This window comes from Marmota flaviventris, chromosome 4 (genome assembly GCF_047511675.1).
Source record: "Marmota flaviventris isolate mMarFla1 chromosome 4, mMarFla1.hap1, whole genome shotgun sequence".
Taxonomy (NCBI): Eukaryota; Metazoa; Chordata; class Mammalia; order Rodentia; family Sciuridae; genus Marmota; species Marmota flaviventris.
The window spans coordinates 22,020,076-22,045,324 of record NC_092501.1 but is presented as its reverse complement, the minus strand read 5'-3'; the positions used below and the strand labels follow the sequence as shown (position 1 = coordinate 22,045,324).

Below are 25,249 nucleotides of genomic sequence, written 5' to 3'. Positions count from 1 at the left end.
AAAGGAAACTATGCTTTGTTAGAACAAAATCACCAGCTCTAGAAGGTGAGAGGGGGAGACAGGAATCAGCCTACCTCTTCCAGCTGCACCATGAGAGTGACATTGTGCCCCTGTTCTGCTGTCAGCTTTCCATCTGCAGTGACGATCCGGAGCCCACGAGGGGCCTTCCCTGGACACTTCTGTGGTTTGGCCGTGTACTGTTCTCGCACGCCATCAGTGCAGTTATTGGAAACCACCTTTCTATACCTGAAAGGAGAAAAGCTCAAGTTGTCAACTAGCTCTTTACAAAGAAGATTACTCCCACGATTTTACTACACTGGGCTGCTTGGCCCTGAGGACCATCAGGGCCATCACCCACCTACCTCCCCTTTTACTCTGAGCATTAGGGCTGATTCATATCTAGCTTCCAATAGAGAGAAATAATTGGAGCAACAAATTGTTATCTATTATTTGCATCTTAATTGACTTCTTTGATTCATCAAATCAACTGATGAATCACTTCTTCACTTTCTTCATTATAGGAAATGCACACAGTGGAAGACATTGTCCCTACACTAAGTCAAAAATCAGGATGAAGAGACATAAATCGATAATTAAGGAGATCATTTAAAGAACATATAATTAAGAACCAGAATGAATAATACAGTCCTGGGAATATGTTCTAAGATCCCCAATGATGCCTGAACTATGAGTAGTAACAAACCTGATAAATACAAGCTTTTCCCTATACACATATGTCTATTAGAAAGTGTGATTTACAAATTAGACACAATAAGAGATTAACAAAAATAACAATAAAAGAGAACTATTTCAATAATAGACTATAATAACATTGGTGTGAATGTGGTCTCTCTCTGTCTCCCTCTCTCTCTCCCAATATCTTATTGAACTCCCAGTATCTTCCTATGATGATGGGAGGTGAACAATGGCTACATGATGAGACGCTGTTAGCTGAATGACAAAGGCATTGTGATGTAGAGTTAGGCATGGTTCACCTCATTGCTCAGAATGAGACACAGTTGAAAACTAATAAAACATGTATTTCTGGAATTTTCCATTTAACATTTTTTGGCTGCAGTTGATCATGGGTACCTGAAACTGTGGAATGTGAAACTGTGGATAAAGGGGGACTACTGCATAGATGGCAAGGGAACTTACAATTCAGAGAAAGGATGCTACAATAATGGCATAGTACAGAAAAAGCTGGCTAAATCTGGTAATTTCTAATCATTTCTTGAGAAGGTATACTGATTGAACTATTGAAACCTTACACCAAGGAGGCTTCAGTTTTTGCATTCTGAGTAAATCCTTCAAACTTTTGCTTATTCTCATGTTAGCTCTAATAAAAGAATAAATGAATTATCTTACAAATATGTCCCTTTCAATTTATTAGAAATTTATCAGCTTCATGGTAAATTAGAATCTATATATTCAGGATGACCAACCTTTAAGAACTTTGAGGTTCAGCATTACCAATTCATCTTTTTTTTACCCCGAGGGGCTCAGCAACCCCTGTAGTTATATTTGATTTCTCAAATTCACTTTTCCAGAGTTAGTGGTAGAACATAAATTGGAAGAAATCAAAATATACTAGACCAGAGGTTGGCAAACTTTTAAGGGGCCAGCTAATAAGCCTTTTGCTTTGTAGGCTACATAGTCTTTGTCACAACTACTCAGCTTGGTGACTATACCATGAAAAGTTCACGCAGTACATGAAAGAATGGGTAAAACTAGGTTCCAGGAAAACTTGACAACACTGGCAATAGATTGGATCTATCTGAGCTGCAGGCAGTTTTCCAATTCATTTACATCTAGCCAATGTCCTTCCCTCCGTTCCTGAATCTCAGGATTGACAAGCTAAAAGCAGGGTTAAAAAATCAATGAGAAATTTGCAAAAGCACTTTGGACATTATGGATCAGCACAAGGTCAACCATTAATACTCAACTCATGTCATGGGGTAGGTGCAAGAATTCCATGAATTAATGTACCCAGATTGCTGAAAACTGCCCTATCACTTAGCAAGTACTTGTGAAATGTTTTCAACTATTTTCAGTTAGTATTGTTATTTCTCTTCCCTGTTCACAAGCTTCATGGTTTCCAAATGCCCTCCAGATAAACTGTGAATCCTATAATTCTTCACATAAGCCCTCTACAAGATGATTTTATTCTACTTTTTCTGAAGATTCTCCCCAGCCAGCTTACTCGGCTCCATCCAAATGTCTTTCTAATCTTCTTGAAACCACTTCTTTTCTTCTGCTCCTTCTGCTTCTGTGTCCTGTTGCATGGCCAATTTGGATTATTTGTCCCTGTAACACATCCTCTCTTTACTATTACCCTGAACTGCCTCTTTACAGTAGTAAGACTGACCCACATCTACACTCCTAAAGAGGTCTTCATGATTCATGTAATAGAAATTCTTTGAATTGCATGATTTCACAGGATTCCTGAGAAATGTATAAACTTTAAAGCTCCTTGAGGGTCTCCTTGTGCTCAAATAAGCAGAGCTGAGAATCTAGAAATCCTCACTGGCATGACTGCATCAGTTTACATGTTGACATACCAGCATAGCATCAGTTATTACTGCTGCCCCAAACACTCACCACTCACCCACCAAATGAGCAGTGCTGATCTCTATCCTGGGAGTCCTTGCTTCTCCTCATAATCCATCAACTAAGAAGTTAACACCTAGCTGAATGGGCAGCCTCCAAATTCCAGCTCCAGCACTTAGATCACTGCCCATTCTGCTGGGTCATTGTCATGCATGAGCAATTTGAACATCAGCCTAGAAAAGAAATCCCTTTTTATGTTTTTATGAGTGTAAACTGATTAAGAGAGAAAATAAGGGCAGGTGGGAGAGGAAAGAGGGGAAAAAAAAAAACCCTCCCATGGTGCATACATTGGAGAATGATAACATTTTGGTAACAGCAATGGTAGCAAGAAAATGACCAGCAAAACCCTCCGGAATAATCATGGCATCTCAGGGAGTTTAACTGTGCATTAGAAACTGCCTGCTGGTTTCAGAGGTGTGGCAGTGTGCAAACTAAAGGCAGGTTATGTTTTTTAATTGCATAGCATCAAACACACCTGTGGCTCCATCTTGGCCAGCAGCACCAGAAGCACTGGCCCACCACTGCTACTGGCATCATGAGGTGCAGAGTATTTCTTTTGTTTGTCACCCATTCTAACCAATCATCACCTCAGGTTCTCCTAAATCCTGCAGCAACAGGAGCTCTGCTTCAACCCAAAGCACGAATCTATCCTCCTGGGATTCTGCCACAGAGAAGGCTGTTGATGATTTTTTTTTTAAAATGGTCATTAAAAACCATTCTGAAACCATTTTATTTCTTGGATGAAAATGGCATCACATTAGCCCTACCAGACCTGTCCCTGAAATTTAGAAGAAAATTGTGCAGAAATACAGAGTTAATTTACTCAAGTAAGCACACACCTGCTTTTTGCATTACAGAATGGTTCTATTTTCATCCCAGCAGCTGTCCCTGGGTCTGAGTTACATAAATGAATAATGCATTTAATATGTTATTAAATGGGGCTGCTACCTCCGTAATAACAAGGCAACTTGTGATTATGTTGGACCTGAGCTCTGGATATTACTGAGATGCATTTAGTTGGTAAAGCATTCTTCAATCTGCCAAGAAGAAAAGTGCTTTGTAATGGCAAGGGAGTCTTTGTACAATTACTGAAAAGGAAATATTCTGCAAATGTGCCTTTGATATTACCTACAGCTCATCAGTGGAGACTGCCTTATTACTCCAACACCCCCAGTTTCAGCCATTCTCCTCCTTCCTATCTTGATATGACTCTGTCACCTCTTCCTTTTTACCCATACTTTCTTTCATTTTGCTTCTGTGCTGCCTGGACAATTTTTTTAAAAAGATGAAGGCCATATTTTCTTCTTTGTGAGACTAAACCTGGAAAGAAGCATTGTGAGTCTTCATACTGCAGATATTTCTATTCAGCCTTTTTTTTTTCCCTCTTATGAATTTGGGGTGGTGTGGTCGGACTACATGTATTTATGACTATTCACTTATTAAGGTAAGAGTATTGTGTAAGCTCAGCAGATCTCAAATCTAGTAATAACTGCATATTTATAGAGTACAATGTAATCAATATAGACATTGTAGAAAGATTCAATGAAGGTAACAAACATAAACATCAAGTTATTTTTTTTTGTGGTGCGAATATTAAAAATCTATCTTTTTGGAAAATCTTACATGCACGATATGTTGTTATTAACTGTGGTCCCGTACAGATCACTAAAACTCATTTCTCCAGTCTAACTACAACTTGGTATGCTTTAAAGGACATCTCCCTTTTCACTATCATCTACCCACTATGGTAAACACCTTTCTCTTCTGATTCTATGGCAGAAATTTTTTAAGATTCCACATGTAAGCAAGTGAGATCGTGTGGTGTTTGTCTTCCTGTGCCAGGATTATTTCACTTGGCAGCATGTCCGCTAGTTCCATCCATGTTGTTGGAAATGACTGAGGGTCATTCTGTTTAAAGACTTCTTCGTAGTCCACTGTGTATACTACATTTCCCTTATTCATTCAACTACTAATGGACACCTATTTGGCTTCCATGTTTTGCCCACGGGAGTAACGTTGCAATGAATATGAGAGTACACCTATCTCTTTGACATTCCATAAGATGCAGAAATCTCACTTCTGTCTGACCCTTTGAATCACTTGAGGGCATTTTATACATGTATGATGCCTAGGACATTCCCCTAGGAATCTGAATTTAATTGGGAACTTTGGACATCAGTTTGTTTTTGTTTTCACTTTAAGTCCCCCGTTGATTCTAGCTTGCAGCCAGGATTAAATGCCACTACCCTGGAGGTTAAAACTAGTGTTGTGGAACCAAATTCTCAATTGTTTTTCATTCTATGTGGGATGCTCTTTCCTCCTCTTACACTTTGACTCATGCTTTAAAAAATAAGCTGAGAAATCAGGCTTTGATGTAAAGATGCATCTTCCTTTTTTTTTTCCATAGGAATTAGAACATGTAATGACCGAGGTAAACTGGAACTCTAGTTCTTGCTGTACCCAGATGGATATTATTGCCACTGAGCGATGGTTTCCCATATTAGCACTCACAATAAGAAAAAAATAAAAGAGTTTCATTTTGTGGATTGGACTATGTGCTTTGGTTTCAAGGGAAAACTCTGCTTTGTTCTAATGATACTGGACTTAATGAAGTAGGAAATAGAGCAAGCCTTAGGGACACAGAAGGGGGTTGGGTCTGGGTACAGTGTGTGGCTAAGACTTAAAATATTCCTAGACCCACTACTCTTAACAATGCATGTAATGAGGAAACAGCAACATGTATATGTTCATGTGCGTAAATTGAAAGAGCTATTACCTACAGACCTCTGTCAGCAGTAGTAGGGCTTAACAGTGGAATAGAGATAGGTTCTTCCACCACTTTACTGAGAGAAACTGCCCCCAGGAAAGCAGTGGTGGGGGAGTCCAGGTCTCCTCATCTTCAATGAAAAGGGACTGTGCCAGACATCCAAGCTGACAGGCCTTACTGGTGGCTGGCTATATGTATCCATTGTGTGTAGGTATAGGCAGCTCAAAGATGCTTTAATTGGAATCCAGGTGATAAGGCATGCTCAGGGATAGCAATGTGCCCATGAATCAACAATCATCCTATGCAACAACCCTAATAGCAATATTTAGAAAGTCCTTGGCTGACTAGGGAGGTCTTCCAAGTTCTTTACCTGAAGGCAAAACCACTCTCTGAACTTTTACTTTAAACCAAGTAGGCAGACCTAGGGATAAGGGCCTGGAATGAAACAAAAGACCAAGTGGATGGAATAAAGTGGCTCTTGCATTAAGCAAGATGAAAGCACAAGTTATTTAATTTGAATAGTAAATGGAATGGGACTTCCTTTTGAACACAAGCTTGATAAAATGGGGCATGTGGCCACACTTGACTAAATGGCTTAATATAAAGAATCATGAGAACTGGCTCATAGGATCCACAATCTGAGTCAATTCATTGTCAATAGAATTACAGAAACATGTTTCCTTTTTTTGAACACCTGCAGTCCAAGGAAGCCTACTATTGAATCATTTCAGTTGATCAAGGAAATTTTAGAGTTTGAAGGCATCTCAAAGATCATCTAATCCCCTTGTTTTGCACATCAGGAAAAGGAGATAGCTTAGAGAATTGCACAAGGTCAGACAGAAAATGATTAGGAGTCCAGGGACTCTGGGCTAATTTGTTGTTCTTGTGCCACTTTGCCAAAGCACCTGGGTGAGAAACACTAATGCCAATTCCATTCCATGTGGGTAGGAACAACCATAAGAGGAAGTGTGTGTCCATGACTGTAATACACATCTTCTTCATTTCCCAATCCTTATGACTTCCCATGAAAAGATGGGAAACCTCAGCTAAGAAGCATACTCTAAGGAGTCAACTTCATATCAACAAGAAATTATTGTGTGTTCGCACTGAGACTGCAGAGTTCTTGGCTAGAAAACAGCTACACAGTCCCCTGCAGCGATCAGTCTGTAAATAATGCAAGTGATTTCCTTTCTGTGGACTTTAAACACATGCACCACTTTTAGGGCCAATTATTCTCCTTGATGCACACTGACAAATTTCATTGAACAGAGATCAGACAGAACATCAAAATCCCCACAGGGCACCTGGAATAGTCACATGGGAAGAGATCACAGCTCACGATGTCCCTGGAAATAGCAAATTCAAGGGAATGGTACGTTAGATAGGGGTTCAGTGTTTCTATGGCTGATGTAGAGAGGAATATGTTTATAAAAGCCTGTTTTAAAACATTCAAAATGTATGTTAATAGTATGGAAATTGTTATTTTTCATAGAATTTAAGTCTGTATTTTTTTTCTTGGACTCACTAAATATTTTATATAGCGACAGAAATTAAACTATCATTTTAAAATTGTGCTTCATGAGTAAATATCCCCATCATATATTGATAAACTAACCCTGAGAAATAGTAAGAGTTGTCTTTGAACATTCTTCCATGAGGAATTAATGGCTCCGATAAAGAAATTCCACAGAAAGAAATTTCTACATGCACTTTAAAAAAAAAATACATCTAGAAATAACTGCAACTTAATAGCAAGAAGAAATCTGTCCCTTGAGAAGATTATCTTGTTTTCTTAGAGCAAACCAACCCAGTGCCACTTTATTTGATATTTACAGAATCTTTTACTACTGGCATGAAACAAGCAATGTCCTAGTTAATTTAGCAACTTAAATTTGCAGTGTGTTCCTTGGTTCCAACACACTATAAACAAAATTTAACCATATGTAGGTATAACTCAATGAGGCTGTGCTTGTGTATGTGCAAACTGAGATAATTATAGATACTGGTGGAGAAAAAAGGGGAATGAATTTGAGGTTATTTCAGCATTTACATGCAACAGAATATGAAATTAACATGGTTGTCATTTTGTTTGAGCAAAAGAAACATGTTTAGCAGTCAGGTAAATGAGTTTTCTGGTCAAAATGGCATGGAAGATAGACATGTGTTTTGGTGTACCACAGTTCCATCACTTTCTAATTACATGACTTTAGGCGCCTATGGGGGTACTTCTTTTTGTTTTATAGACAGCATAGCAGAGGTTTAGATGAAAAATGTCCCAGATATCAGCATTGCAGTGACAACCAGGCATCAAATAGATGTCTGGGCTACAGATTCACAATAAAAGAAAGTTCCCTACCCCTCTCTTTTTCTCTACTCTTAGAGAAACCCTTAGATGATAGCAATTGATGGTATTTGTATCTTGTAATACATGTGCCCAGCATTCTGCTACATGCTTTCTATATGGTATCACAGTTATTCACACTTGAAGGCAAATAGCAAAATGTAATAGGTTAAGAAAACTAAGGCTCAAAGAAACTAAATCACTCACGAAAGATAACAGTCAATGGTAGCTTTGGATGGAAAACCCTCCATCATTTCATTCAAAAATCTCTCTCTTTTACACCATATGAAATATCCTTAATTATATTTCACTTTCCGTCCAAGCAGGCAAACCCCTTACTATTCATCGGGATGTGAAATGGCTTGTGGACGTTTTAAGGGGCCAGAGGTGAACCAGGCAGGTAGCTGACAGTGGAAGACAGCAGGGCTTTGCTGACTCGCTGCTCCAGGCGTGGACATTAGAAACCCTGATACCAGTGGACTAGGAGTCAGGATGGCGGCCCCCTGGAGGCATATTCTGCGCTTACTCACTTCTTTTTTAAACCATCTTTTCTAAGTTTTAGCCAAGAACTGAAACAGAAATTGTCCAAACGTTCACATCTATACAGTGAAGCTGATAAACATTTTGGCATCTCCTCAAAAACTGCCTTTCTAGCCAGGTGTGGTGGTGCACACCCGATGCCCCAGCAGCCTGGGATGCTGAGGCAGGAGGATCAAGTGTTCAAAGCCAGTCTCAGCAAAAGCAAGGTGTTAAGCAATTCAGTGAGACCATGTCTCTAACTAAAATACAAAATAAGGCTTGGGATGTGGCTCAGTGGCTGAGAGCCCCTGAGTTCAATCACTGGTACCCCTTGCCCCTGGCAAAAAAAAAAAAAAAAACAAAAAACAAAACAGCCTTTCTGTTGGCATATTAATAACATATGCAGGAATTTTTCCACCTTGGTGAAACCTAAGAACACTGCTCTATACACACAGTAGTAAGCTGATTATGAAATCAACCCTAACCATTTATACATTGAGTCATTCAAAACTAAATAAAAAGTAGGAAGGTCTTCCTGCTTGCTTCCAACTAAGCTCTCAAAATGGTGATGCTGGGAGGTCTGCTTACTGCCCTGGACGGACAAGGGTGACCTTTGGTTTAATAGACCCACTCAGTTCAAGTTTTGACTACATTTCTGCTCCAGAAGCTATTCTGGGAGGTTCAGCCCAGGAGTAACCTGCAGGCAGGCACTAACTGCAGGCCAAGCCACAGCTGGGATTCTTCTGCACTTCATCCCAGTCCTGAGGTTATCCTACACTGACTGAGCACAAGCTTCTCAAGGACAGGTTAAAACAGTCATTGGAGAGACTCAGGGGGCACAGTGGCTCCTTACTTCTATAGCTTCCAGGCACTGGTGTCAGAGCCATGAGAAGATTACCAGTGTGGCCCTGTCACCAGTCATCTCTTGTTCTTTGTGCCAGAAAGGACCCTGTTTACCTGATTCATCTAGGAAAATCTTACTTGAGCTTCCCCTCATCTTACCCTTACTGAATCCACTGGCATTTGCCTCTAAAGAGGGTGGCAGTTAATTCAAATTCCTACCTTGTGGGACTCACAGGCAACAGGTGGGCAGGAGGTTCCTGTTTAAAACCCTGTAAGGGAACTATTTGGCACCACCTAATACTCAGGTCCAGTTGGCTGAGTGGAATTTGCTTTATAATCTAGCAGAAACACCTCCATTGCCAAGAGATTTAATTAGCTTTGTGTGTTTTTAATATCAAGTAATATGGTATTGGAATGTTAATTGTAGCCTTGTTTATAGTGGCAAAAAAAAAAAAAAACAACCCAAATGTTCATGAAAGGGAACAATTAAATAATTCTATAATACTTAATACCATGGGATAAAAAGAAATGAGATGGAAAGTAGCCTTCTATATTCTGACTTGGAAAGATGTTTAAAATGTTTTTAACTTAAAAAGGGAAACAGAATATCTATCACATAAAAACAGCAAATCACACAAAAACAGCCTTCCAAATTAATTTTATATACTTTTTCTTGGCATAGGTATTCACCGGCAAATGCTAAAAAAAGTGTGTGGAAGCATGAATACCAAATAAATAGTTGTGAGAATGGGGCTAGGATCGGGTAATGATCCAAGCAGACTTTTTAACACCTAAAACATATCTATACAATTCTTTTGTAATTAAATATTTTTAATAGAAAGGTAGCAGCATTGTAGTGACTACAATATTACATGCTGAATCTGTGCTTATGAAATATTGCTGAATCAACACACAGCCAAGGGACATCTGAGGTGATATGCTGCGCTGACATTAGGAAAGACAGAGAGTTATTTTTCAGTTTCACCTACATTTTTCCACTTGACAACTCTAGAGCTGGCTACAAACACTGCACATGGGAATTTGATGTTGTGAGGTCTTATAAGATGACTCAGGCCCTTGTCCCAACTGAAGGTCTTCCAGTTCCCCCATGCAAAATGAGTGACTCACGCGATACACTGATCAGTGAGTTTATTACTGACACCTCTCCCTCCGACTGACCCCTATAGGACCCTAATCCAGTGGTTACTCCTCCACCTATGAGCACCATTCTTAGAAGTGAAGGTCATACCTACTGATGCCTAGAACTTATCACATGTTTTTTTTCACATAAGCTCTTAGACTGATGCTGATGCTTTTGTGCAAAATGTTTGAATGGAATGTACAAACCCAGTGGACAGCAACCTAATAAAAATCACCTGGGGTCAGAAGCTATCTTTAATGCTCATTGATAAGAACATAACCCTGAGGGTGCAGGTTGTACTGTAGGAGACTATGTTCTGATTTTGACTATTGAACATAAACAATTGCATTGATACACATTTATGTAACCCGGACACTTATCACCAAATCAACGGAAACTGTAATTTTTCAAGGGCACAGGCAATAAATGCTTCTGAATAGGAAATTGTAACTTAATCATTTGATGTTTCATTTTATATAAGTCAGTATATTCAGGACTTATACAATCTCAATAAACTGAAAAGTAAGAGGTCACTCCATCTTATTCCTGTGATTGCATCAGATCTGGAACAACTGTGACCCATTGAGCTTCAGATTCCTCTCATTAACACCAAAGAGAGAATAATACAATGTCTCGGACTGATTTGAGTTGGTGGTGGAAATAAGCAATTCTTAAATTACCTTTAGGGATCCCCAGTGCTCTTTACAATGTCCAAACATGCTGGTACATTCAAATAATCAAATATTTTTGTCTTTGCCTTCCTTCTCCATTAAGTTTAATTAAATAATTAGCCCTTTTTATTTTGTTCTCCAAGGTACTAGATGCTATAGACCTCTCTGACCTATTACATTTTCCTCATATTTTGTGCTTTTATTTAAATGAATCATAGTTTATTCCTTCATCCAAAGGTATTCCTTCATCCAAAGGAATCCCTAACATGAGACATAGGAATAGTCAAAGTCCATTTCTGCATCTTTTACTCCTTTAGAATAATAATTTATAAAATTTGGTTTATATTATAAAAATATTTAATATTTTAAAACTTAAAATATTAAAAAAATTTAATAAAGAAGTACATAAATGAAAATTTCACTTCCTGCAGTGGATTCTGTATCCTGCAGCTGGCATTAGAAATGAAAAGAAACTTGGACAAATAGACCTAGATTATTGTTAAGATCTTAATTCCTCTTCTTTCTCTTTTCTTTCCCTCCCATCTCCTTCCCTTCCCTTTTCTTCCTATCATTTTAACCTTTTTATATGAGAATTTGGAAACAGACACAAAAGAGAGAAAATAGTACAATGATCAATACTGTACTCATTTACTCATCTTCAAAAGTTTTCAATATGTATACTTCTTATCCAAGCACATAACACAGACATTATACATCTTTAAAAGAAAAGACTTATTTTCCTTATCCTAACCAAAATGCCTTTATCACAGCTAAATATAGAACTCCTTTAAATCACTGGTGATAGTTAATTCAATGTCAAACTGACTGGGCTACAGGTGCCCAGATATTTAGTTCAACATTTTTTTGGGTGTTTCCGTGAGGATGTCTTTAGATGAGATTAACATTTATATAGGTAGACAAGCAGACTGCTCTCCCTGATGTGAGTAGACCTAAACTAATCATGTGAAGGTCTGAAGAGAACAGAAAGTCTGACAGTTTGATAGTCTCCCCCACACCCACCCCAGGTAAGAGACAATTCCTATGACTGATGTCCCAGAATGTGGGACACTGGCTATTTCCTAGTCTATGGATTCCAACCTAAATGTTGCTTCTTTCTGGGTCTCAAGCTTCTTGGCCTTTGGACAGGAACTCTACCACTGGCTTTCTGAGTCAGACTGGAACTAAGCCATCAGCTTTTCTGGGTCTCCAGATTGCTGATTCATCCTGCAGATCCTGAAACTGTCCTGTTCCCAATTCACATGAGGCAATTCCTTACTACAGACAGAAAGCAAAGTACACTCCTGTTAAAACTTGTAAGTTGAAAAGTTAATGAGCTCCCATTTTGACTCAGGCTTCCACATCTACAAAACAAAAAGCACATTAAAAAAAATCATCTATTTGGCCTTCCTCATGCAGATGGAGTGAGTGTAAAAGGTAACCTCACATGAGTAAAGAGCTGATAAAGTATCAAAGAGTGAAGAAATGTCTATGTAAATAGCATCATCATCTTCTTCCTCCAAGGAAACCTTCCTCCTTTGTGTATGTGAAACCAGAGTCTTAGCCCCAGATACAAAGTGCACTATCAATGCCAACCTGTGCTGTCTTATTAAAATGAAGCACATGCATTACACAGTCTTGGATCACAAGTAATTCTGTCAGTTGAACACGTGCTCAAAAGCCGAAAAGATTGACCCCCTCAAGGACACTGCCTCCGAAACTCACCCAGTACTATTGAGGTAGCTCTGTCCAATGCTGCAGTCCTTTGAGAGAGAGGATGGATTGAACCAAAATGCTGGCAGGCACTGCCCGTTGCTGTGTCGCTCATAGCCATAGTCACTGTGGGGGAAAGAGCCAAGATAAACCTTTCAGTAGGTGGAAAATGACGCAGAACAATTCCATGTTAGTCCACAGACACCTTCTACCCCAGTCAGTCAAAAGGATGTATTCCCTAAATCAATAGCTTAAAAATGGAACTTGCCTCCCATAGACTATCTATCAACAATCCATGAAAACCTCCTGCAGAATCGATAATTCCATTTAAGCACCTTTAAGTTAAAATTGTGGGTTATGTTCTCATTAGAAAGAAACACTGAATGTAATTAGAAACCAGGCAGTGGTGGAAGCTGGAGCCCTAGAAACGACTCCTCCATAGAGTTTAATACAGCCACATGTGGCACAGGCCTCATTACCGGTGATGTCTTTGGGATGCTCTTCCAAGACATCTGGATTTACCGACTAAAGCAGAGCCAGGTTTCCCTGTGCACAAACCATATGTTTTAAAGTCATGGCCAAAAAAAAAAAAAAATGTCCTTCAGAAGTGTCTAGAGCATCCCCTTAGGAAAAGTTTTGTCCCAGGTAGTAATTGCTGCCAGTTGGGACTAACAGCTCTATAGCTTCTCTCTGGTTTGGAAACTGTCTTCTCTCCCAGTCCTCTCTGCTTGCTTCCAGGGGCCTCTGAGTGGCCTGATATTCTTGGCTTCTGGGAGATGAAGCCAGGCACAGAGGATGACAACAAATTGCACCTCTGCATGCACAGACAAATTGCAGGCAGCAATCAGCAAGCATTAGTAGGAATTGGCCCATCTGTGTAATGGAGGTGAGATGCTGGCACATGAGGGGTGGGAAGGAAGACATTGGCTGAGCTCAGGGGCCTGTCTCCAGGCAGCTGGTACTTAGAATTCTGCACATACCAGCTAAATTTGGTGCTGGTTCAACACAGCATGGGTAGTAAGACTTCAGAATCGCTGCCTCCAGGACACCCAGTGCTCACTTCAGGGAATTACATTAAAAATGCTGGAGCACGCCTGGCAAGGTCACCTGGGGCAATGTCCAGGGAGCCAAGCTAAAAGGGAACATTCAGTAACAACACTTTTCATTACACTGCAGTCAGGTGGAATCACTGAAATCCCAGCCACCAGTAAAAGCCCAACAACGTCATGGTGAGCCTTCCAAAATATTTTCACAAATCATGCAGTTCCCCCAAATCCCATCTGACCAGAAAAACCTTACAATGGCCTTGTTTATGATTAATTTTCTTCTTGTCTGAATGCAGTTCAGCTGGTGAGATGATGACAGATCCCCATCACAAATGAATGCAAGGATAGGGCCAAGGAATAGGGAAGGAGAGAAGCCTGGTTGCTTTCCGTATCCTGGGTTTCCTCCACTCAATTGAACATGAAGAACAGGAACAACATGCTGGTTTATTTTGGAACCTTGCAGAAAATAAACCTAAAGAAATGTCTCCAGGAGAAACGAGGGAATTGGGGATTCTCTTCTTACTTATCCTCTTAAATTTTCTACCAGAGAATAAATTTGCTCTCCGAAAACAAATGACTGTTACATAAGGCCAAAGCTAAGCTGGTAGTGTAGCATGCTAACTTCCTCTGCAAATCCTTGAATAAAGTGCATGATGGGAAAGAGGTTGTGATGACTGACTGAAAAACCCATGGTAAGATTTCTTATAAATATATTTCAGGATGTCAGTGCCAAAGTGCAGGACAGGTATTTTTATTTTTGTCACTTTATTAGTGTAATGTTGCACTGACTACAACAGAAGTCATTGTTGGGGAGGCTCCTGTGGAAGTCCTTGTGAGCTAAAGTCATTGCAGCTCTGTTGCCTTGGCTGACCCCAAAGAGACACAGCACTGGCTCTTTTATTTATTTATTTATTATTATTTATTTTTTGGTTCCAGAGATTGAACTCAGGAAGCCTAACCACTGAGCCACATCCTCAGCCATATATTACACACACACACACATTATATATATATATATATATATATATATATATATATATATATATATATATATATATATATAATTAGAGACAGGGTCTCACTGAGTTGCTTAGGGCTTCACTAAGTTTCTGAAGCTGGCTTTGAACTCACAATCCCCCTGCCTCAGCCTCTGGAGTCGCTGGGATCACAGGTGTGCACCACTGTGTCCAGCTGACTTGCCTTATCCATCAATAAAGGGGATAGCTATGGGTGGTTGTTAGTCCACTGGAGCCCAGTTTTGTCAGGCCTTCTCAGTACTACTCATTCAGAGAACATCTCCAGTGTCCTAATGTTAGAGAAGGCAAAATTCTTCTAAAATATTTTATAAACACACACACACACACACACACACACAATGTCTCAGTTTGATCACTGATATTTTGATGATCAGGTGTTTGACCTGTGATGGTTACACAGTTAGAAATAAATTGTTAAAGACCTGGATAAAGCTCTTATCCAGGTCACATTTCAATTGTTCAACATCTACATACCTATTTAGTGATTGTTTTCTCTAAAGTAAAAAATACACACACACACACACACACACACACACATGCATAACTATATACAACAGAAATACAGAAGAGGAAAATAAATAACATAAAATGTGATAGAGATAATTACAAATGGAACAATCATTTACCATTAATAATTTGTCAACCTTACCTGACCACTAAACATTGACTAAGAATGAAGTGAAGGTACTCATCTTTGGTCCCATAAGCAAAGTTTCTGCTTAGCAAATGTTCCAGCAAGAATTCTACGGCACTCTGAGTTTCGTTTAAACCACTCAAAGTCTCAGTACTTCTCCAGTTTTAACCAGCTTCTTTACCACTTCAAAAATTCATAATGCTATCAAATCCATCCTTACAATGAGTTCACAAATGTCTTCCACATCTCTATTAGCTGTACTCAGCTGACCACTGATTGAAAATTTTCAGAGACAGAGAATTTACTGCCTTATAAGACCATCATTTCCTACTGAAAACCCTGGATTCCAGAAAGAATTTATCTAGACTTTATCTTCGTACCCTGCAAAGTCCAATTATTGTTTTCAGAGTTGCTGTCCAAAGTAACATAGGATAGATCTAGCTTCTCTTTTTGACCAAAGTATCCATCAACTCTATGAAGATAATTACCAACTATCTTCTTAATCCTCTTTAAATCTAAAGAAATGCCTGGTTTTGTCATCATGTAGGCACATAGCTAGTAACCATGATGTCCCCAAGAGATAATCTTATAAGAATCTGAGGTTTGCCATGAGCCCTACATATGTCACTACTATTTCCAATCTAAACTCTCTTCAAGGGCCACGTGTATTTGAAATATAGAATGACTCCATGGAATAATGGTGCCAGCTCACCAGTCAAAATCAGCTTCTGTGCAAACACAAGGTTCAGATTCCATAGCTCCTGCGTATTTTCCTTGCATACACTTCCGCTCGGATTTTCGCTTCTTGTATATCCTCTTGGCTCCCATGATGCATGCTTCCCCCTGTGAGCAGACAACCATCACACACAGCTGGGCACATAGCTTGTATGTTTCCTGTTCCACATTAGGGAAGGTTAGGGAGATATTCACAAACCTCAGTGTAACACAGATTCTGGTGTGGTACTTTTGTGCTAACCGCATTTTGTTTTTGATGTCTATCATAATATGTGACTATAAAGATAATACTAAGAAGTACTGGAATTTATCTAATAAATCCCTAACTTTTCATGTGTTTAACAAACTGGTACTGGGGGAGGGTTACATCTTAGTGCTACAGAGGACACACAGATAATTAAGACAGATTATAACTAGTTGGCAAACCAGTAGTAATTAAGTTCAATTCTCCTCTAACAAAAGATTTATACAGTTGGTCATTTATGAGCATACGAAATACGAGTGTTGCTAAGAAATGTAAAGAACCATTTTGTCCCGATTTATTATGCTTCTGCCCACACATCTTTATAGCACTGATTTTATGTTCATCTACCAGACAAACAAGAGAGCTAAATTCAGTGTTTTCCATGAAATAAATAAAAGCTTTGAATATCACAATGCTTATGCATTCCAAAGGGGAAAATAGCAGCAATGTAAGTGAGCGATAATTTTATTGTTGAGCCTCTGAATAGGGAGGGTGTTTCTAGCTAATGCAGCGCCCACTGTCAAACATAGCTTCTTTTGTGCTTCTGAACAACGAGAGCAGAATTGTGTTTAATTGGTTCTAGGCTGTCTTTCCTGAGGCTCCATTACACATCTTCATGCAAATGCATTCCTTAGTCCAGGTTTGGAGCCTACCATGTTTCACTGCCTGAACAAAGTGATGGCTTTGCAATAAGAGCTTCCACTAGATCCTCAGAGAGGCCTGTAGAAATGGTTCCCGCCATAGAAAGTTAAAGGGACATTTTCATCCAAGCCTTTTGATGTGAGTTGAATAACTAAGAGGCCAGGATGTAGGAAAGTTTCCTATTCATAATTCTGTATTCTTATACTTTGAGTACCTTAGAAGGAGGCAAGAAGTACTATGTATTCCCAGGGAATCCAGGAAATGGACAGGAAGGGTTTTTCTGGAACTGCTTATGGAGCATTAGTTTGTCATTTTATGCTTTGCCTCTGTCTGAATTGGTAGATAAAGTGGAAGATCTTTTCCTCACCCTGCCCCCACTGTATGACATGCTCAGATAAATTATGTTTGAATCTCAGTGCTGAGTTGGTATTTCATTTTGAGTTGTAAGTCTAAGCCAAGCACATTTGAATTTTATCTCATTATATTCTAGCATAATAAAACAGAAATAACTTCACAACAAGATATAAATGTTGAGTTTGTTCAATGCTGTGTCATGCAAAATATGTAAGAAAGAACGAAAGGAAGAAATGGGCATTTTGGCCTAGAGATCTCCAGTTTCTAAGTCTGAAGGATGAGCTTTCCTTGAGCACCTCTCATGCCCCCTGCCCAGGGCTCAGTCTCAGCTGTCTTCCCCTTACCTGGCTGTGTAGCTGCCAAGGCCTGTAGTCCTCCTCGGCACACCGTCTGTCGAAAATGGACTTGTAGTCCACTTTAACCAGCTGCCATTCAGAGCGGTGGCTGAAGTGTCCAAACACTCTACAGGGTTCATGATGATAAAAGTAAACACGGTAATCACAATGGCAACAGTATTAACAAGAGCTTGCATTTGTTGTGTTAACTCTGAACTTGGTGTTCATAGGGGTGTCATGTGTTATGCCAGGAACATTATATGGGTCAAAGCTTTTAATTCTCCAAATACATTTATGAAGAGGATTCCATTATGGGCTCCTCATTGAAGATGGATAACTTGAGGCTCAAAGAGGTTCCTCCATACCAAATTCAAGCCACTAATCAGGGGTACAGATGGATCTCAGGGTATTTAACTTAAGAGCCCACTTGAATATGTTGTACCACGACAATAAGTGACAAAAAGGACAGAGAAAACAGTCATAAGAAGTGCATTCTAGGTGGTCCAAGATTATACTTGAAAATTCTAGAGCTAATATACCAGTTTTTCTTTTTTTTTGGTTTCCATGCTATTTGGTGTTTCCACCAGTCCCTAGGGAAGTAGATATCACAGCCAAATGGTAATGACGTGCTCCTACATTGAACATTCTACTCGCCCTACTCAGAGAATCAGGTGTTTAATGCAGTGATTGAATCAACAATGATACATGTAGATAAAAGCCACAAAGTGGATTTTTAGATAAGCTTTTTAAAATTTATGTTCTGCAAATATAAAAACTGAATAAAAGCAAATTAGGGAATAAATTGCTAATCTAGCTATGTTTCCCATGAGCAAAAGCATAGCTATTAGGCATATTAAATTTTTCTTGATGTTTTCTATCATTGAAAAAAGTGCAGTATGGGGTTAGAAAACAAGCCAATTATTTACTTCGATTTTGAAATTTTCAATGATGACAGGATCAACTACTTTGAAACCTTCCTTTTCTGTTTTTCCATGGCCAATTTTCTAGGGGAAGGAAATATCACAGTTTCGTATTCCAAGTTCAAAGCCCATATTTTGAAACCCATAGGCAGCCGACTCATTAATCATGTCTTTCACAAATTAATGATCATCACTTTTCAGACAAGAATGAGTGTAAATGCAATTTCACAAGAACAGATTGTTCTCATGGTTTTCCTAATATGCCTCACAATTGGGTTAGGTAAAGAGCCAGAGAAAAATAAAATCCCTTGTGGGGTTTTGATCAAATGCTGTGTTCTGACTGAAATAGAAATTATACTTAGACGCCTGAGATTTTCTGCATATACACTCTGCTTATATTAAAATTTTAAATGCATAGTTTTATTTGCTCTTGAAATAATTCCTTCTAATTTCCCTAACTCATTGAATATAGAAAGAAAAGAGCTTTTCTCTTCTGCTACCACCCCCAGTCTGAGTCTCCTCAAACCTATCAGAGCCAAGAAAATGATTGCCCACATTTTTTGCTAGGGACTCCTGTAGCAGGGGGCACTGACTGTGATAACAACTTCATACCTAACAGCAGCAAATCAAAGCAGACTCAGCTATAAAACATCTTTCTGGATTTACTCTCCTATATTAAGGCTGAACCATACCATAGCTTTCCACTTACGTCATAATTAGTGTTTCTTCTCCAGGTTCACCCAGAACCCCATCCACAAAAAGTGGAATAGAAGTGAAACTGTATTTGCTCCAAGATCTCCCTTCATCAAAACTCAACCTAGTGATAGAGGAAAACAATAGTCAAGGATCTCAAGAGAAAATATAAAAAGTCCTTTCTAAGAAAATATACTATCAACCAAGAAAGGCTGCATTTTTAAAGGCAGCTCGGGCATTGTCAAAATGAGCCCTCCTTCCGTCTGATTAGGTCTTCTTCATTATATCAAAGGGCACAAATACAGGTAGCTAAACCAGTGGGACTCATGCATTAAGATCCCAATAAGGAAGAATTGTGTAAAATGGGAATCATAAGAGTCTCTGGCTGATTTTTTTAACTTAGATATTATATTAGTCTTTAGACCTCAGTGTGACCCTCTCCAAATCCTCACTGGTATCTAGCAGCATGTGATCCTGAAGATGGATTTCAACAGACCTATCTCTAAATGGCAAATTCCAAAAGGTGGCAGGTTTTACATTGTTGTAAATCTTAGCTCCCCTCATTGAATTAATGGATGAGAACAGAAGGATGGGCCCTTGAGAATGAGAGTGGAGAAGTGTGCCCCTCTGAGGGTTACCATTATGGTCTGAATGTTTGTGCCCTCACATATGTTGGTAGTATTAGGAGGTGGATGCTCTGGGAGATGATCAGATCATAAGGGCAGAGCTCTCATGAACAGGGTTAAAGACTTATAAGGGCCTCAATAATTGTTTTGCTCATTTCACCAGGTGATAGCACAGCAAGAAGGCACCATTTGGGAACCAGAAAGCAGAGTCCTCACCAGGCACTGAATCTGTCAGTGCCTCCTTGATCTTGGACTTTCAGACTCCAGAACTGAGAGCTATTAATTTCTGTTCTTTATGAGTGAACCAGTTTCTGGCATTTTGTTACAGGAGATTTTCTTTTGCTCTCCTTCTCTGTGGATTTCTGTTCCCCAGGCTAACTAAGCCTTGTTTTTTCTTCTGCAGCCTTCTCTTTAGTCATCAAAGTAACAACTTAGAGGGAAAACCAGGCTTTTGATTTCGAACAAGCTCACATGTGAGACAGTCACTTTCAAACACAGAGGAAGAAGCCGACTAGAAACCCCTCTGGAAGGTAGACCTTGCACATCCACCAGGGGACGATATACAGGCAAAGGGGCAGAATGTCACCTCAAAAAAGGAAGTTCGGGAAGCTTCACAGGAGAAACAGATAGGAGTATGACCATCATAAACGGCTAATCTCTGTGCAGAATGTACATAACACATTCTGTATTTGAGGAGATGTTATTTAGGACATAACACCAAGTTTAACTACTCAGAGACTGAGTAGTAGTGAACATCCTCCTACCTGTGATTGCAATGAGAGAAAAAGGTACTGGTGATAGGTTTTGACAGTCACATTTGAAAATTCTTCTTTTCAGAACAAAAATCACCCCCGCTTTTACATTTCTACCTTCCCCCTGCCAAAACTGCAGGCAACAATCTTCTTTTAGAGGAGCAAAGGTGTAGATTAAACTCAAGCTCATCTTGACACTTTACTAAGCACAGTCACAGTGTGATAGCCTGATTCCCAGGCCAGTCCTGTAGTGCAGAACCAGCAGGTGCATGTCCCCCAGGCAGCAGGTGCCCTTACCAAAGATGTCGAATTGGAAGAGAAGTGTGTTTCATGGCCACCAGGACTCCACCTTGATCTAGGTACAAAACACTGTGCTCTTCTTCAAAGATCTAGATGAGGAAAACGAACACACATGGACACACGTCCACACACACCCACTGTACAGAGAATTAGTTTTCAAATGAGAGCAAAAATCCCTCCCAGGACAAAAATAGATCTCCCTAAATTTAGCGGGGGAATTGAGCTAAACAATGCTTCCCAACTTAGGCTACATGTAAAATGATATTTAGGTATGAAGAAAATGAATTTAAAAACATCTAGTACGTGTTGTGTTAATATTCTCTTATCATTAGGGTAATATCCGTTTATTTTCATTTTTGATGATGTCAGAATATCAGGAAACGGCATATATATCTCTAGATGGATGGAATCTTAAAGACTGTTTTCTTCAATAGTTTCATTTTTACAGATTAAAAGATTAAGGTTTAGACAAATGTAGTGACTTGCCAAAGACCATGCAGACAGTCCCTGATGGGAACTGGGACTTGCTGTGTTATGGTACCCTGTTCTATCTAATTTTCCAACATTCCAAGTGTTACCAAAGAAAGGTACTCTTGTTTAATTCACAAAAGTTCCGCCAAGTTGCAAGTAGTTCTGATCAAAATGAAATTGTCACCTTGGGGACATGTGCTATTGAGACTTTCTCAAAATATGAAGCAAATAATTTGAAGTCAAATGGAAACATGAGGCAACATCTCTAAATCCTCTCTACCAGACGTGTGCTATACTTGTAGTCAGATTGCTACAAGAGCCTTGTCTGATGATATACACAAACAGATTCTTTTGTTCCCCTTGTTTCTTTCTTATACCCAAGACACACACCAGGACCATAGAAGTAGAGATTTCCATGGCTTGTTTAGGGTGTTGGGAGGAAGAAAATGGAATACTGCATCTCTCTTTTCCAGAGGAAGCTTCTTCCTTAAAGAGTCTATGTTTCTGCGTAGTTCTAAGATTTGTTACTCTGAGGTTTCTTATGCAATTTTTTTCCCTGCCATGCTTTTCTTAAAATTTGAGAATCCCACAGATTTTCTTCAAACGTTTGAAGGTAATAAGTGGCAACTGGACCATCATGTAGATGTTTTTTTTTCTAAAATTCAAAGTAGAGTGCTCTCATTGCCAAGTGTGATTACCTGTGCATTAGATTTTAATTTACAGTACTAGTTATTGTATGATAATTAAACGTCAGTGAGTTATTAAAACATATTTATTGAAGTGTAACAACCATGCATTAGGCTCATATCTTGTTATGATTGCTAAACCTCATTAACTGCCTGGTTTATAAGCCATGGATATCTAATTTTCATTCAGAAGAAAGGCAGGAAGCATTTAAGCTAAACACATTGGTTTAAAGTGATTCCATTTCTACTTTATCTAACATATGCATCCTGATGGTTATTACTCTGTCTTTTGCACATGAGATTTAAGCATCTCAAAACACCACCTGGGTAATGGCCATTTCTATATCATTGCATTCTTCTCTGTTCTGGCTTTAAGGCAAAGGGAATTTATGGTGGCAACTTGGAATTAGATATACAATCAACCCTTTAAGTTCCAAGTTCCTATTTGATAAATCCACAGGGATTCTGTTTTTTCTTTTATGGGAAAAATTCCATCAGATCTAATTAAAAAAAAATGTTCACTTATAAATGTTTTTACATCCAGGCCCTAATTAAGAATTATCTTTATTAAATAACAAAAGAAATGAAATTGCACAAAAATTTGCTAAACTCAAAATATTTGTTTGAGATTTTTTTTTAATTTATTTTTTAGTTGTAGTTGGACAAAACACCTTTATTTCACTTACTTATTTTTATGTGGTACTGAGGATCAAACCCAGGGTCTCGCACATGCGAGGTGAGCGCTCTACCGCTGAGCCACAACCCCAGCCTGAGACTTTTATAAAAAAAAACACGTAGTATGTTTTAGGATTCATGTGTAGCATGTACCACTGCTAAATAAGTTCCTAGACTTGAACCAAATTGAACAATTTTTATGCTATTTAAACTTCGGCAATACAACCCAGGGTCTTTTCTTACCTGCCTCCAAGTGTTCCCTGCATCTGAAGAGACAAACATACTGATGTCGCTGTCTGACAGTTCAGAACCTATATTACCTAGAAAGAGCACATCACCATTAGTGAAAAGAACTTTCCACAAAAACTAACAATGGCCTAGATCAGCAGTCTGCATGGCCTGAGAAGGATTTTGACTGCAAGCATTTTGTCCAAGCAGGGGTTTTCAACATACTTGCTTCAGGGTTAATGGTTTAGGTGCCTTTGAAAATATTTCTAGCCTTCTCATTAAATTCCAACCACGGATATCTAGCTTCTTAAAATCAGCACCATCTACAGCAGCAAGCAAAGGAGACAAGCTTCTTACCTGAAGCAACAATGATGCTTGGAGCTGTGTCTCTGCTGGCAATGATTCCTGATGTGTAGGGATTCTCAGAGACTTTCAGGTGAAGGTGTAGTGAGCAATAGGGCTACACAGGGAAGAAATGAGAGTCATAACAGCACAAAAGCTAATGGTCACCTAAAGCCCCAATTCAGAGCATTCATGCATCCATCTATCTGTCCATTCCATCACCCCAACTATCTTTCCCCATCCCTGTGTCCTCTTACCACCCATTCGTCCACCCAATTACCACCTTGCATTCCACAAATATCTAGTGTCTACTAAGTGTAAGACAATTGCCAAGTTTGCAAGAATAGAAAGCTCCTTCACTGTAGGTGTAATTTGCTGATGTAAGTGCCAATTTGGTAATTTGATGAGTATTTAAGTACCATATACATAAAACTCTAGAGGAAGTTTATGACGGGGTTGCAAAGCCTCATTTTTGGTCATTTGAGAGTTTACAATTCAAGTAGAAAACATGAGATCTTTCTATTTATTACTATAAAGAGAGAGAATATTTTAACAGCCATAAGATAAATACAGACAACACATTATATGAGATTCTAGAAAGTGAGGAGGTACAGTCCAACTTTGGATTAGGCAGGGGGAGTTCCTAGGAGAAAATGGTGGATGAGTAGGCTTTGAACTGTGGGCAAGATGTTCAGACATTGGGAACATCAATAACAAAGAAGCAGAAGAGTTGCAGGGTATAGCCAGAGAAATGGAATCTGAAGCCAGAAAAGGTTGAGTCAGGCCAGGAGAACTTTGAAAAAGTCAGCTGGCCTCTTTTAATCATTCTTCAGTTGAAATCCCAGTCTTAGTTGGGAAAAGACTGTGTGACATGTACCCCTGTCTTAACGTTCTCCAAACAACAGACACAGTGTCTCTATTAAAATTCCAAAGTTGGCCTGCACCTCCTTACCTTTTAGAATCCATTTTATTCAATACAGTAGTCATACTTGTAGACAAAATGCAGTAGTAACAAAAATTTAAATGAAAATATGAGGGGTTTGTTTATCTATGTCTGAAAACCTTGATCAAGTTCCCTGATTAAGATATCAACAGCTTTCCTAGAAAACTACAGACCAATATCTCTGATGAACCTAGATGCAAGCTTTCCAAAAAAAGGAAAAAGAGGATAATAAATCTTCTACGAATTTTGTTTAAAATAGTCCTTGTACTGAGTTGTCAAAAAATACAAGTTTGTGTTTGAACCCATATTTTTTTTTCATCTCCCAGGAAGATTACTTTCTAATCTTATCGACTTGAGTCTTTGGAATCACCCATGTATCTCTGTTATTACTTTTATTCTGCTCTGTAAGTCTCAGTCAACAGATATTCAGAGGACTACAGAGATACAATGATTAAATTTATATAGGATAGAGTAAATGATGAGCTAAAAATGAAACTCAGGAATAAAAGTAACCAAAATACTAGCAAAATAAAACTGCAGATAGTACGAGAGTGCTTTCCTCACTGTCAACACAGAAAGTAAAACTCCCAAGAAACAATCGATTGGTTTTGTATGAAAATTGCATGTAAAAGTTTCAAACAACATTTCACTTTATAATGCTCTGTAAAAGTAAGAAAGATAGCCCCTCTAAAAAGAAACACCAGAGTCATGTATCTGGCATCCTTTTGTCCAAGAGGAAGACTAGAATAGATACTGCTAAATGCTGTAGATGTCCCAGGTCAGTATTGCCCAATGCTGAGCCAACATTAAGACAGGATAGAGTGGGGACATTAATCATATTCTCCGTGAACATTTTCCTGACAACTGCAGCTTATCAGAAAGAGCCTCCCCTTCTCTGATAAACTACAATTTATTTTATGATGCACAATCCTGAGTAACCTATTTCAGGTATGGTACAGTTTCATCTCCTAAAGAGATACTCTA

The 25,249-nt window shown here is 38.9% G+C and overlaps 1 protein-coding gene across 4 annotated transcripts in view; it reads right to left on the bottom strand.

Moving 5' to 3' along the window:
* Positions 1–25,249, bottom strand: part of Sorcs1 (sortilin related VPS10 domain containing receptor 1) — a 475,560-nt gene that overhangs the window by 62,853 nt on the left and 387,458 nt on the right. For all 4 annotated transcript variants that reach the window (XM_071610693.1, XM_027930015.3, XM_027930019.2 and 1 more), the window contains exons 11-18: positions 23,338–23,440; positions 22,996–23,072; positions 20,918–21,009; positions 19,259–19,366; positions 17,639–17,756; positions 16,032–16,162; positions 12,615–12,728; positions 75–246 (exon numbers count right to left, since the gene is read on the bottom strand). In XM_071610693.1, the coding sequence (XP_071466794.1) occupies positions 75–246; positions 12,615–12,728; positions 16,032–16,162; positions 17,639–17,756; positions 19,259–19,366; positions 20,918–21,009; positions 22,996–23,072; positions 23,338–23,440 (915 nt within the window). The remainder of the gene's footprint in view (positions 1–74; positions 247–12,614; positions 12,729–16,031; positions 16,163–17,638; positions 17,757–19,258; positions 19,367–20,917; positions 21,010–22,995; positions 23,073–23,337; positions 23,441–25,249) is intronic.